Source organism: Mus caroli, chromosome X, assembly GCF_900094665.2.
Source record: "Mus caroli chromosome X, CAROLI_EIJ_v1.1, whole genome shotgun sequence".
NCBI lineage: Eukaryota > Metazoa > Chordata > Mammalia > Rodentia > Muridae > Mus > Mus caroli.
The window spans coordinates 1,776,807-1,790,905 of NC_034589.1; the positions used below are offsets into that span (position 1 = coordinate 1,776,807).

The 14,099-nt window shown below is 48.3% G+C and overlaps 1 protein-coding gene across 1 annotated transcript in view; it reads left to right on the forward strand.

Annotated features, from left to right (window-relative positions):
• The first annotated feature begins 3,316 nt into the window (after positions 1–3,316).
• Syp (synaptophysin) overlaps positions 3,317–14,099 on the forward strand; it is a 14,453-nt gene continuing 3,670 nt past the window's right edge. Inside the window, exons 1-6 of the mRNA XM_021153482.2 lie at positions 3,317–3,459; positions 4,556–4,621; positions 5,695–5,819; positions 8,708–8,906; positions 9,615–9,806; positions 13,188–13,518. Of these exons, the coding sequence (XP_021009141.1) occupies positions 3,424–3,459; positions 4,556–4,621; positions 5,695–5,819; positions 8,708–8,906; positions 9,615–9,806; positions 13,188–13,514 (945 nt within the window). The 5' untranslated portion in view covers positions 3,317–3,423 and the 3' untranslated portion in view covers positions 13,515–13,518. The remainder of the gene's footprint in view (positions 3,460–4,555; positions 4,622–5,694; positions 5,820–8,707; positions 8,907–9,614; positions 9,807–13,187; positions 13,519–14,099) is intronic.

A 14,099-nucleotide genomic window follows, 5' to 3' on the forward strand; every position in this document is an offset into this window, starting at 1 on the left:
AGTATCTTTGCACTGGCAGTCTGGGCCAGCCCAACAGCTTCTATCCATCCCTTATTGCATCCCTCAGCCACTGCCCACACATGAGTATTTCCAGAAACCAGGACAGCTAGGCCTGATTATTCAGCGTCAGGGAAGGAGGGAGGAGGTGGAGGAGAAAGAGACAGCAGCCAAAAAAAGCTGGAGACAGAGTGGAGGTGCGGGGAGAAGGAGGGCACTGGGCAGATAAGAGGAAGGAAAGAGAAGAGATACTGTTTGGGTAGTAAGGAAAGGAAGAGACATCACAGGGGCTCGATCGGATCAGTGCAAAGGACAGGCTGTAGAAGATTCTTGACAGAGCAAAGGCCTAGAGGTTGGAGCTGACCTGGAGGCTTAAGCAGACGTGTCCCCTGAACAGCATCAAGAATTTCAGGGATGTTGAATTAGTATCATAAGTGTCTCCCATTTCTCACCTCTGCCTGAGAAAGGCAAGAAAAGTCTAAATCCATTGGTAGAAATTCTAGATGACAGCATACAGTGGTGCTTCTAGCTCCGTGGAACCCGTTCCGAGCCCCCACCCCCTTGGTCCTCCTGAAACACCTGAGAGTTGTTCCCTCCCTACGCAGATGCACGGGATCTTCCTTCGCTTCTTGTTCTGCCTTTGGGGTCTCATTCACTCAAGGAAAGTGTACCGGGCATTTAGTGTGTGCCAGGCACCTTGCTGGTTTAACCTCGGAGCAAACTGGGGTGACTTAGACATATGACAAGATTTATCCAAAGTGGGAGTCAGTTCCACTCCACAGGAATTGAAGGTAGCACAGCAAATGATGCCAAAAGGGATCACCAGTGGGGAGTGTCTGAAGTAGAGCCCTCCTCACTCGTGAGACAGGCAGTTCTTATTTCTATCTCTTGAGTCAACCAAGCCAGGAAATTTGAGGGAAGCCACAATCAAAGACTAGGACTCAAACTCAGTTACACGGGGCCTTGAAACAAAGGCTTGGAGCAGTTGGGCTAATGTTTGGTGAAAGCGCAAGTTAGGGTGGAAGCATAAAGTCCACTGAAAACTAAGGTTGGGAGCTCTACCATGCAGTCCTGAATGCTAGGCTCTAAAAGCACGGGGAACCATAGGAAGGCATTAAGTAAGGTAGTGACACAGTTAACTGTGCATTTTAAATAGATGCTCTGGTGGTATGCTGAAAACAGAATAGAGGGGAAGAGACTGGAGATGCTAAAATTAGCAGAAACGATGGTTACCTTAGCCAGGGAAGGTAAAGGGGGAAAATGGTGAGAAGTCAGTGGCTTCCAAAATAGTAAAATGAACCCTATTCTAAGTGCACTGTAGTTGATTATCTTTGGGGGGGGGGAGGCAGGGGAGGTTAAGGCAGGTTTCTTTGTGTATAGCCTTGGCTGTTCTGGAACTCACTCTGTAGACTGGGCTGGCCTCAAACTCACAGAGATCCACCTGCTTCTGCCTCCTGAGTGCTGGAATCAAAGGTGTGTGCCACCATCACCTGGCAATTATCTTTTTTTAACCAGCACAATCATACACATAATATTTTAAAACATTTTACATGTCCAAGATCAAACAGGAGTAAATATTAGAAATGAGATTCAAACAACCGAGAGCCAAAACGCAAACAATTGGGAAGTATCTATTATATACTTGTGTTTTTTAAATAAATATGGGAGCCAGGCATGGTGGCACATGCCTTTAATCCTAGCATTCTGGAGGCAGATCTCTATAAGTTCATGGCCAGCCTGATCTATACAGAGTGAATTCCAGGACAGCCAGGGCTACAGAGAGAAACCCTATCTCAGAAAAATAAAATAAAATAAAATAAAATAAAAGGTACAGGGGCTAGGGAGATATCTCAGAAGGTAAAAGTGATGGCCAAGCCTGAAGACCTGAGTTAGATCCACAGGACCAATGTGGTGGAGAGAACTGACTCCCAAAAGCTGTCTTCTGACTTCTACTTGTACACCCACACATACACACAGTAAATAATTAAATGTAAAGAAAAGTATAAAAGCCAGAGCTAGCCAGGCAGTGGTGGCGCACACCTTTGGTCCCAGCACTTGGGAGGCAGAAGCAGGCAGATCTCTATGAGTTCGAGGTCTACAGAGTGAATTCCAGGACATCCAAGGCTACTGAGACAAACCCTGTCTCAGAGAAGAAAAAAAAAAAAAAAAAAAAAAGCCAGAGCTCACATGATGCAGAGATAACATGCCAGCACCTGAGCAGGGGAGGAAAAAGGATAAGCTTAGGATAAGGTCATCCTCAGCTGCCTGGGAAGGGCATGGCCAGCCTCAGGCTAAGTGAAATCCTATCTCAAATATACAACCGGGCAGTGGTGGCGCACGCCTTTAGTCCCAGCACTTGGGAGGTAGAGGCAGGCGGATTTCTGAGTTCAAGACCAGCCTGGTGTACAGAGTGAGTTCCAGGACAGCTAGGGATACACAGAAAAAAGCCAGCCTCAAAAAAAAGAAGCAAACAAACAAATAAATGGTATCCAGTCAAATGTTTCCAAATTCAAGCAACAGAAGGGTATAAAAAGGTGATTTTAATCTCAACTATATTTTTTCCCTTGAATTTTGTAACATGGCAATCATCACTGAGCGTGGTGGGCCTAGTTTTAGTATCATGAAAGAAGGTAGGTAGTCCATTAAGAGACAGCAGTACCCACACAGTGAGATGAGAGAACCTATCTGGCAGGTTGTCCTCTCCTCACACCTATACTGGATTGCCCCTCCCCTTCCCTCTGTCCCTCTCTCTATGCTAAATAAATGTATTGTTAAAAGAAAGGGAGCTATCACACAATAATAAACAGAAGGTAAGCTATAATTTGACCAAGAAGAAGAGAAAAAAAATGAGATGGTTAGAGTTTGGATGTGCTTAAAATGCAGGTTTTCCAAAAGGAACCCTCTAGACCTTGAACTGTCTTTAAACTGTGGAGACTTTAAACTGCAAGGACTCTGAACACTGCCATTACCTAGCTGTGTGACCTTGTGCAAGTCACTTAATCTCTCTGGAGACTCATTTTCCTCATCTGTAAAAACAGGACTAATAGTCACTGCTACATAGGGATTAAATGAGAGAACACACTTAACAAACAGCACTCAGGTTGGCAAAATGTCATTCGGTAGAACTGAGCGGTCCTCTTACCCCACCCCGACCCCCACCCCGAGCTACCTGTTTTCTAAAAGGACCCTTCGCTCAGAGACCCAGAGTCTCTAGCCTCCCGAATGGAATGGCCGCAGGCGAGCTGGGGCGGGAGAGGGGTATTGGGGGGGGGGGAAGCCATGGTGCGCAGGCGCTTGCTCAAAAGATAGGCAGGGTGCAAGGGGCGTGGCTGCCGCCGACTGGGCTGTTCCGACGATCGCGCACCGCCCCCGCCGCTCCCCGCGCCCGCCCTTGCTACCAGGCACCTTCCGCCCCCCGCATTGCTGATGCTGCTGCTGGCAGACATGGACGTGGTGAATCAGGTACGCGCTCCAGCACCGTGGACAGAGCCCGGCGCTTGCAGAAACCTGGGTGGCTTTGGCCCTCGAACCCTGAGAGGTGGTGGCGAGGGTAGCAGAGATACGGTCGCTGGGGCTGGGGCTGGGGCTGGGAAGGGGTCTGCAGCAGGCAAGGGGAAAGGGGGAGGTGGAGAAAAGGAGTGCGCTCTTTGCCGCAGCGAAGGCTGTCCTCACTGCCGCAGAGGGGGCCTCCAGAGGCCCCAAAAGAATTGTCGACCTGGAGGGCGAAAAGAGAGATTCGGGTCTAGGAAGAGGGCAAAGGGGTAGAGAAGGGGAGGGGATAATGAAAAATGACTCGGGGGGCTGCAGATGAGCTAGGAAATAGAACGACAGAAGGTGTGGGGGCGGGGTGGGGGAGGGTTGGCACCCGCCCCTCCCAAAAAGAATGCACCCCGATGGATGACGACCCTTTCACCCCCGAGCAGATCTAGAGGAGGACGATCCAATTTTGCCTCTCCAAAAACCCCAGCCTCCTCGTTCCCAGCGCATGTCCAGTAAACCCATGCCCCCAGCTCTCTCCCACCTTAAGAGATCACCTCCGCCATCTCCCTCTTCTTCATCACCTCAAAATCGGCTTTCTCCCTAACCGGTAGCGACCCCTCCCCATCCCCATCTCCTCAGACGCAACCATCGTCATCTGACTCACCTTTACCACTGCAGACCTCTCCCCTCTGCTGTTGTGACTCACCTTCAGCACTTGGTGCCCCCTCCCCCACTCTAATGAACCCCATCTTCTTCCACTCAACCTTTTCTCCAATCTGACTCACCTTTAAGCAGTTCAGACCTTCTTTCGCTAACTAGTCTGGACCCCCATCTATTTTCTACACCCAACCTCCTCTGCCATGTGACTCATCACCTCACACTTCACCACTCCTGAGCCCGGGGGGGGGGGGCTGCTGAGACCCTGATGTTTACTCCTTCCCCACTCCCTCTCCATATGTCACCCACTCCCGGAGGGTCACATGCCCTATCCCCAGGGATCATTGCCTGGCAGCCTGGCCCCTCACTTCCATCCCTATTTCCCACACCCCTTCCCCCTCCCCACTGTTTTTCTCCTCAGCTGGTGGCTGGGGGTCAGTTCCGAGTGGTCAAGGAGCCCCTTGGCTTCGTGAAGGTGCTGCAGTGGGTGAGTGTGGTCTGGGCTATAGGTGGGGGAAGTACAGGGGGAGATGGTGGTGGTGATGGGCTCCAGCAAAACAGAGGGGTGAGGCAGGAGGCGTCCTACTGAACTGGCGGGTGGAATGACAGGGGTGGAAGGAGATGAGGGAATTGGGCTCCAGAGTAAGGTCCCAGGGATTTAAGGACAGGGAACAGAAGGCTATGACGTCACATAAGGCCGTGGGTACCCCTGTTGTGAAGTGACAGATTGTGACGTCCTACCTCCTCTCTTGAACTAAAGGAGGAAAGGATGAGAGGTGGAGCCTGAAGCCCTGACTGCTGAAAGAGAGATGCAAAACCAGAAAAATCCAGAGACAGCCAAGGAGACAGAGTATGAGAGGCAGGGGATGGTGGTAATGGCAGTGCTGAGTAAAAGAGATGAGAGCCAGGGAGCTGCTCTCAGAGCAGGAAAATGTGTAAGGGAGAGAAAGGCGCACTCAGATATAGGGGATCTCAAAAGAGAAAACAGAAGGCAACAGACAGAAGGCACAAGGGAGCCAGAGAACCAGAGAGACCTTGTGAAAGACAGAACAGACAGACAAGCAGGGCAAGAAACAGGCGGGGGAGGGGGGGAGGGAGAGAGAGAGAGAGAGACAGAGAGACAGAGAGACAGAGAGACAGAGAGAGACAGAGAGACAGAGAGAGAGATTAATGGGGAAAGTGTGTATGAGAGAGGTGGAGAACATGCATAAAAACACACAGAGAGATACTGAGAGACAGAGATACAGTGATCATGAGAGAAAGGGGAGGGGAGAGGAGAGAAAACGAATAGAAGAAAGAGGAGGAAAGGGGAGGGGGGGAGGGAAGGAGAAGCCAGAGCACCTAGAGGTAAAAAACGGAGAGACACAGGGAAAGAGAAACAGCCACACCCCTGTAATCAGCTTGTGCTAGGACCCGATGAGCCCTGATTAGAGGGGTGGGGGTGGGGACCTCTCCATCTGCTACTGTCTGTGCTGCCCCCCCTCAATCTGTCCAGAGGAGGGCACTCCCTCCCACATGCATACAGGCTCACTACAGCCATCCACCTCCCTGCTACCCAAGGTCTTTGCCATCTTCGCCTTTGCTACGTGCGGCAGCTACACCGGAGAGCTTCGGCTGAGCGTGGAGTGTGCCAACAAGACGGAGAGTGCCCTCAACATCGAAGTCGAATTTGAGTACCCGTTCAGGTGTGCCCCTGCCCTGGTATCCTGAGACCTGGGAGAGGCAGGGGCAGGGTGGGTCAGAGCAGTTCTTCCCAGAGTCCTTTGCACAGCTCACACCTTTGAGGCCACCGCCCCTGGGATTACTTCCCGTGCACCGAACACTTTGCTGTGTAGCTGGAACAGCTCTGGCTTCTATGACAATTGGTGTGCAAGCTAGACACAGAGTGTCATCCTCTCTGACTATATTCTGGCAAAGGGTAGTAATAGAGGACAGGAAATAAGTAAGATTCATAAGTAAATGACTGGAGTCTGGGGCTGGGGCTGGGGCTGGAGTCTGTGGTAGAGAGATTGCACAGCAATGCAAGGCCCTAGGTTGGGGGGGGGGTGGATCATGGATGAGAGAGCATCACCTTAAAGCAGTAAATGCTCAATTAATATTAGTCGCTCGGCACGATGGCAAGTGCTTGTAATCCCAGCACTTGGGAGACTATGCCAGAATTGTAGTGAGTTCCAGGCCACCCTTGGATACAAAGTGAGATCCTATCTCAAACTAAGGAGGGTGGTCCACAGATAAAGGCACTTGCCACTGAGCCTGACAACCTGAGTTTGATCCCTATGTCACATGTGGTACAAAGAACAGACTTCCCTGCAAATTTTTCTCTGACCTCCACACATGAGCTGTGACATACATGCACCTACATACACACAGGTATGCACCCATTAAATACATAAAATGCAATCTTTTAAAAAAAAAACACTTTAAAATAATATTAGTTAACATCATTTACTTCTCAAACAGACCAAGTTCCCTCTCCTCATAGCTCTACATCAGAACAAAGAGGATAACTGCAGATATAGATAAATACTAGAAGCATATCTTCATGCAGGAGTTTTGCTAGAAAACAATGAGGGTACTATATAGATGTGGGAAATCAAGGGACCAAATTAGATGTCCCTGAAGGTTCCCCACCATGTACCACGCACTATGCTAGGTACTAGGTGTACATGAGTAAGGACAAACTGCAAGAGCCACTATCTCTTAAGGATGGGGAGACAGACTGGGATACAGACCCATGGTTTCACTTAGCTTTCCTTGACTACCAAACTAAATCATATAACAGTTAGGGTCTTAACGTCCTCATTTGTAAACAGAGAAAATACTGATGCCCTACAGGTGATGGAACATTGCCACTAAGGTGACACTTGTAAAGCACTTGGTGCCGAGTCTGGGACACGAGAAGTGCTCAGCATAAGCTCGTTAAGTATAAGAATTCAGATTTAGGGGAAGAGTTGGAATCTGGAACTTGGGGAACACCAAGGATTAAATGGAGGCCCAGAATGTCACACACTAGGGAGAGGAAAGCCAGCTCAGGCTATGAGCAGTGATAGAAACAGGAAATAATAGAGGAGCACAGCCAGGCGTATCCAGGTTCACACAAGCCAGGAAGAAAAGAGTTTGGAAGCTGAGGGTGTAGCTCAGTGGCAAAGCATCCGTCTAGCATGCCCTGGGTTGTACCCCCAGTACTTTGGAGGAGGACAAACACACACACACACACAGTGGGGAGTGAAGGGTAATCAGCAGCATGAGAGCCAGCCTTTTGAGAATTCACAAGGTCACAAAAGCCTTCCATGAACTTCCCCTAGAACCTTCCATGCTCAGAACCACTGCTATGCAAGGACATCAACCTGAGGCCAGAGCTAGGAGCCCCAGACATGAACACACACCCCCCATCACAGCACAGGAAAGGAAGGCTATTGTCTTTGAGTACCATCCCAGACTGTCCCTCACACATCCTGATCCCTTCTATCCCTTCTGTCCTTTCCTATTTCAGAGCTGTTTGGCTTCTCTGCCACGTATGCATCTGTCTTCTCTCTCAGGCACCTAAAGCATGACATATAAAACAGCCAACATGATTTAGGAGGGCACAGGATGCATACAGAAGTTCTGTCCTGTCTCTACTAGCTGCATGACTTCATACAAGCAAATGTACTTCTCTGACCCTCTTCCTATCTCTGTACATTTCACCCCCAAAACCACTGCTCGAGAAGCTAATAGGTGCCGGCATGATTCCAGATCCTTGGGATCTGTCAGGAAAAGAAAAAAATAGGAGTAAGGCCTACCTCCTCATAGGTACAGAAAACAAAAGCAAAAAGCAAGATGAAAAGACAAATCCTAGGGCTGAGGAGCTAGCTCTGTCAGTAAAGTGTTTGCCTCACAGGTGTGAGGACTTGAACTTGGAGCACAGAGCCCACTTAAACAAAGCCCAACGTGGTGGCCCATGCTAGACTCCATGCCAGCCAGCTCGGCAAGCTCTAAGCCAGAGAGAGACCCTGTTTCAAAAGAGGGGGAATGGAACCTGAGGAACAAGACACGAGGTTAAACTCTGGCTGTCACAAAGTGGTGCAACCTCGTACACACCAACATATGTGCACCTGCACACACGTGCACATTCACTCACACATGGATAAGAAATCTTTCCTTTAAAGTGAAATGCAGGAAGTCTTTGACGAGAAGCTGATAGTTAAGCAAAGGCTGAAGGGGCTGAAAGAATAAGGCATGAAAGCTATCTTAAGGAAGAGCACCCCTCCCTATACTTGATCTTAGCCAAAAGGCTGGGAAACAATGAGAGAAGAACATTCCTGTTAAAGAGATCAGCCAGTGCAAAGGCCCTAAGCTAGAGAGATACCTGTCACTTTCTACAGTGAACTCAGAGGCAGGAGTACCTGGGCTGCAGTGAGGGAGAGGTGCCACAGATATTACCAGGATGCTTTCAGCAATCAATGGTACATTGCAAGTGCTCTGTGAATGGCCATTTCCTCCTTTTCCTGGGACCTCAAAACAGTCTGGGATGCTCTTGGCCAGGAAGGTGAGAAAGGAATTCTGGACCACACCTGAGCACCTCTCTCTGCAGGCTGCACCAAGTGTACTTTGATGCACCCTCCTGCGTCAAAGGGGGCACTACCAAGATCTTCCTAGTTGGTGACTACTCCTCCTCTGCTGAATTCTTTGTCACCGTGGCTGTGTTTGCCTTCCTCTACTCCATGGGGGCCCTGGCCACCTACATCTTCCTGCAGAACAAGTACAGAGAGAACAACAAAGGACCAATGATGGTGAGTCCCCACAGCTGATTGCATGCAGTGACCAAGGACATGAGGCCGCAGGGACCCAGCTCATTTGGCTCACAGGCCAAACAGACTCCCAGACAGGCCCCATACCCAAGCAGCCCAACGCTGCTGCTGCTGCTGTTGCTGCTGCTGCTCTCTCCAAGACTCCATCCATACTGGGCATCATAGAATCATGGGGGACATACTCATAGCCCACACAGAATGCCAGACTGGCCCACGTACCTAAACATACCACCATCTCTCACACGTCCACACAGACTAGATGAAAAGAGGGAGTACCGAGGTTCACTGTGACAGTCATGCATGTCACCCTGCCACACAGACACCGAGTCCTACACAGAGAGGTTCTCACACCCTCATCCCAGACATCAAATGACACATATTCCCACATGCAAATAAAAGTGGTAAGACACACTTCTCACAGATTCGGAAACATCCCACGGAGTTAGTTCCTCCCTCAACATCTGCACCCACGCATCACTAGCACACTCCCTCTGTATCATAGACACGCACAGACGCTCAAGCTGAGACCTTCAGGTGAAAATCTAATAAGCCTCAGAGCTGCAAAGGCAGAAAAGATGCAAGCCTCTTCTAGACGACCCCTCCCACAAAGGCTTGGGGTCTGTAGGGGCTCAAGGCTCAGTAGAAAGCCGTGCATTCACTATGACATCTTCCTCAACCCTCCCTGCCTAGGACTTCCTGGCCACAGCAGTGTTCGCTTTCATGTGGCTAGTTAGCTCATCCGCCTGGGCCAAAGGCCTGTCCGATGTGAAGATGGCCACTGACCCAGAGAACATTATCAAGGAGATGCCTATGTGCCGCCAGACAGGAAACACATGCAAGGAACTGAGGGACCCTGTGACTTCAGGACTCAACACCTCGGTGGTAAGCCCTGGGAAGCTGGCCGGGTTGGAAGAGAAAAGCTGGGAGACACAGTCTGGCACGGGAAACAGTCTGGCACGAGAGAGAGAGAGAGAGAGAGAGAGAGAGAGAGAGAGAGAGAGAGAGAGAGAGAGAGATGGGAGGAGAGTCAGGAGGTTGGTCCATGAGGGCTCCCAGGAAGAGGCACACCAACAAAAGAAGGTTGAACAATTATAACCACTGGGATACCACATATCTGTCCCCAGTAGGAGAACATGAGGTCTTTCAGATTAGGTGGGGATAATTGGGCCCAGCCCAGTCATGCCAAAGCTGCTGAAATTCAGTATCCTTTTAGAATTGATTTCCTTACGTGCAGAAGAACACGATCTTGAAATGTTTTCTTACTTGGGCGCCCCCTAGCGGCTAAAAACAGTCTGACCATAGATCCTGTCACTTGGCAAGCTCTGTGACCTACAGCCTTTCAGGCATCATTTTGAACATGCAAACTGAAGGCTGATGATAGGTCCTGCTCCAAACATGAGTATCCACTGAATTCACAGCACGTACACGCACACGCACACACACACACACAAACCCAACACAAAACTACATCCCATATCAATGTTACAGATGCTAAGATTTGAAGTCTTTTTTTTTTTCCTGCCACTTGCTGATTGTGTAATCTTGGGTGTCTGAACTTGGCTTTAAAATGGACACAACAAGGGCTGGAGAGGTGGCTGAACAGCTAAGTAGTACACACTTGTAGTTCCAGCACTGGGGAGGCAGAGGCAATCCAATCTGAGTTCGAGGCCAGCCTGGTCTACAAAGCTATTTCCAGGACAGCCAAGGCTACAGAAAGAAACCCTGTCTGGGATGGGAGCTAGGAAGGAACAGCACTTGCTGTCCATGCAGAGGACCCACGTTCAATTTGTAACATCCATAATTCTACTTCCACGGGATTTATGGGCATGCAGTGATACACATGCATGCATGTGGGCAAAATGCTTACAATCATAAAGCAAAACCTTAAGATCATTTTAAACACAAAATAAAATGGAGGTATCAGCCCAAGTGTGGTGGTACAGGCCTATAGTTGTAGCACGTGGGAGCCTGAGGCAGGAAGACTGCTAAGAGATTGAGACCACTCTGGCTATATAGTGTGAGTTGTAGGACATCTGAGGCTACAGAGGCCTTGTCTCAAAAATAGAAAAATAAACTAAATATGCTAAAAATAAATAAATAGAACGGGGATGTCAACTGGAGGTAGTGGTATAGGTCTATAGTCTCTGCTACTCAGCAAGTACAGGCGGAAGATCAATCACATAAGCCTAAGAGTTCTGGGCCAGCCTGGGCAACATTTCAAGATTGTGTCAAAACAAACAGAATAAAATGTAGGTCTTACTTTCTGTCCAAACATGGATTTGTTTATTTATTTTTATTTTTTACTTTTTTTTTTTTTTTTTTTTTTTTGGTTTTTCCAACACAGAATTTCTCTGTGTAGCCCAGGCTGTTCTGGAACTTGCTCTGTAGATCACCACTAAGCAGCTTAAACCTGGAACTTTAAGGAAACTAATAAAGGTGCTCAGAAGAGGGTGTAACATGTACTAAATGGCATATAGAATTTTGCTTTTAAGTATTTCATATAAGCTCCATATTTATTTGTAGTTTTTAATTGTTTTTTTAAAAAATAACATATACTTATCTGGGCACATGGTAGCACACGCCTTTAATCCCAGCACTTGGGAGGCAGAGACTGGTGGATCTCTGAGAGTTTGAGGCCAGCCTGGTCTACAAAGTGAGTTCCAGGTCAACCAGGGCTGCAGAGTGAGACCCTGTCTAAAAAAAGAAAAGAAAAAAAAAAGAAAAGAAAAGCATATTCTTAGAGCCAAGGATGTTAATATATGCCTGTAAACCTAGCACTTAAAAGACTACTTTTAAAAATACTTATTATTTTATTTTATGTGTATGAATGTTTTGCTTATATGTGTCACTTGCATTCTTAGTGCCTGTGGAGGTAAAGGAAGGGTGTCAGATATCCTGAAATTAGAATTACAGGTGTTTGTGAGCCACCATGTAGGGGCTGGGTATTAAACTTAGATGCTAACCTCTGTGCCATTACTCTATGCCCAGGGCTAATTTAAAGCCAGATTGGCCTACATAATAAACTCCAGGTCATCCTTGGATAAACAGCAAGACCGTCTCAAAAACAAACAAAACAAATAAAAATCAATTTAAAAAGAAGAGAAAAAGAGGGGCTAGAGGGATGACTCCATGGTTAAGAGCACCTACTCCTCTTCCTGAGAACAAGTGTTCAAGTCCTAGAACCCTTTAATCCTATCACTTGGAAGGCAGAGGCCAGCCTGGTCTACACAGTGAGTTCCAGGACTGCCAAGCTACATAGTAAAACCATGTCTCAAGGTGTATACACACACACACATACACACACACACACACACACACACACACACAAACCACTTGAGAAGCAGAAGCATGTAGATTTCTGTGAATTTGAGGTTAGCCTCGTCTACATAAGGAGTTCCAGGACAGCCAGGACCTGGAACATAAAAAGACCCTGTCTTAAAAGACAACCAAAAAAATTTTATACATGTACATATGCATTTATGTGCTAAGTTGTATATACGTAAGTTTATATATGCATCAATGAGTGATGTCTATTTCTTTAAAATGTATATATATTTAAAAATTAAATTTATATTTTGTATATGTATAAACATGTATTCAAATATATTTTAAAAATTAGGGTCTTTTTGGTTTGGTTGGGTGGTTTGTTTTGGGTTTTTTGGTTGGTTGGTTGGTTAGTTGGTTGGTTTTGGTTTTCTTTGAGACAGGATCTACTTATGTGACCCTGGCTGTCCTGGAACTCACTACGCAGACCAGACTGGCCTCGAACTCACAGACCTCTGCTTGCCTCTCCCTCCTGGGTACTACGATGAAGACTGCACAACCACACCCAGCCCAAAAATGAGTTGTTTGAGGCTGACTTTCATGTAGCACAGGCTACCCTCAAACTATGAATTTAACGGTAGACTTGAATTTCTGGGTAGTGGAGGCAAACACAAGCGACTTCTATGAGTTCCAGGACAGCCAGGGCTGCAGAGAGACCCTGTCTCAAAAAAAAAAAAAAAGAAAAAAAGCTAGCCTTGAAGTGATCACCCCTGCCTCCAGCTTCCTAGGATAACAGATGTGGGCCTTCAGACTTGTCCATGTAAACACTGATAGAAGTTGAACATCCATGGGAATCTAACCACACACACACACACACACACACTCCCAAGTTTTTCTGTACACTGATAGTCATAGAGGCCCACGAATTTATGCCCTAAAAATGCCCATTCCTATTCACTCAGCCTCAGAGACAACAGCTTTGGTCATGTCTCCCTGCAGGTGTTTGGCTTCCTGAACCTGGTGCTCTGGGTTGGCAACCTATGGTTCGTGTTCAAGGAGACAGGCTGGGCCGCCCCATTCATGCGCGCACCTCCAGGCGCCCCAGAAAAGCAACCAGCACCTGGCGATGCCTACGGCGATGCGGGCTACGGGCAGGGCCCCGGAGGCTATGGGCCCCAGGACTCCTACGGGCCTCAGGGTGGTTATCAACCCGATTACGGGCAGCCAGCCAGCGGCGGTGGCGGTGGCTACGGGCCTCAGGGCGACTATGGGCAGCAAGGCTACGGCCAACAGGGTGCGCCCACCTCCTTCTCCAATCAGATGTAATCTGGTGAGTGACAACTGGGCGGATGCGGTAGGCAGGGAGCATACAAGGAGTGAAGTTTGAAGGAACCAATAGATAGGCAGAACAAAAAAAAAAGGTGAATTTAGGAAAACTAGCCAATGAGAGAAACCGTGAGAAGGAAGGGGACGGAGCAGTGCTCAGAGTGACCAATGAAAGGAGTGTAGGGGCACTTGCGCAGTGGAGAATCACCAAAGTGGTGTAGATTTCCAGGAAGGGAAGGGGAGGTGGGTCTTTGAAATCATTGGTAAACCAATAGGCGGCAACGCCAGTAGGTAGAGGAAGGTAAACATGTAGGGTTTTGAAGGGCGCCAGCGCTAAAGCAGGATGTAGGTCAGCTGCTACCTCTCCTTAACCCTTTAATGAAAGAGAGAGTTTGGAATTTCAAATGAGGAAAAGGGGAGAGGTGGAGGCCTTAGAAACACGAGTATGCCTTTTTGTTGGGCCTTTAAAAAATGAATGCCACCGGGCGGTGGTGGCACACACCTTTAATCCCAGCACTTGGGAGGCAGAGGCAGGCGGATTTCTGAGTTCGAGGCCAGCCTGGTCTACAAAGTGAGTTCCAGGAC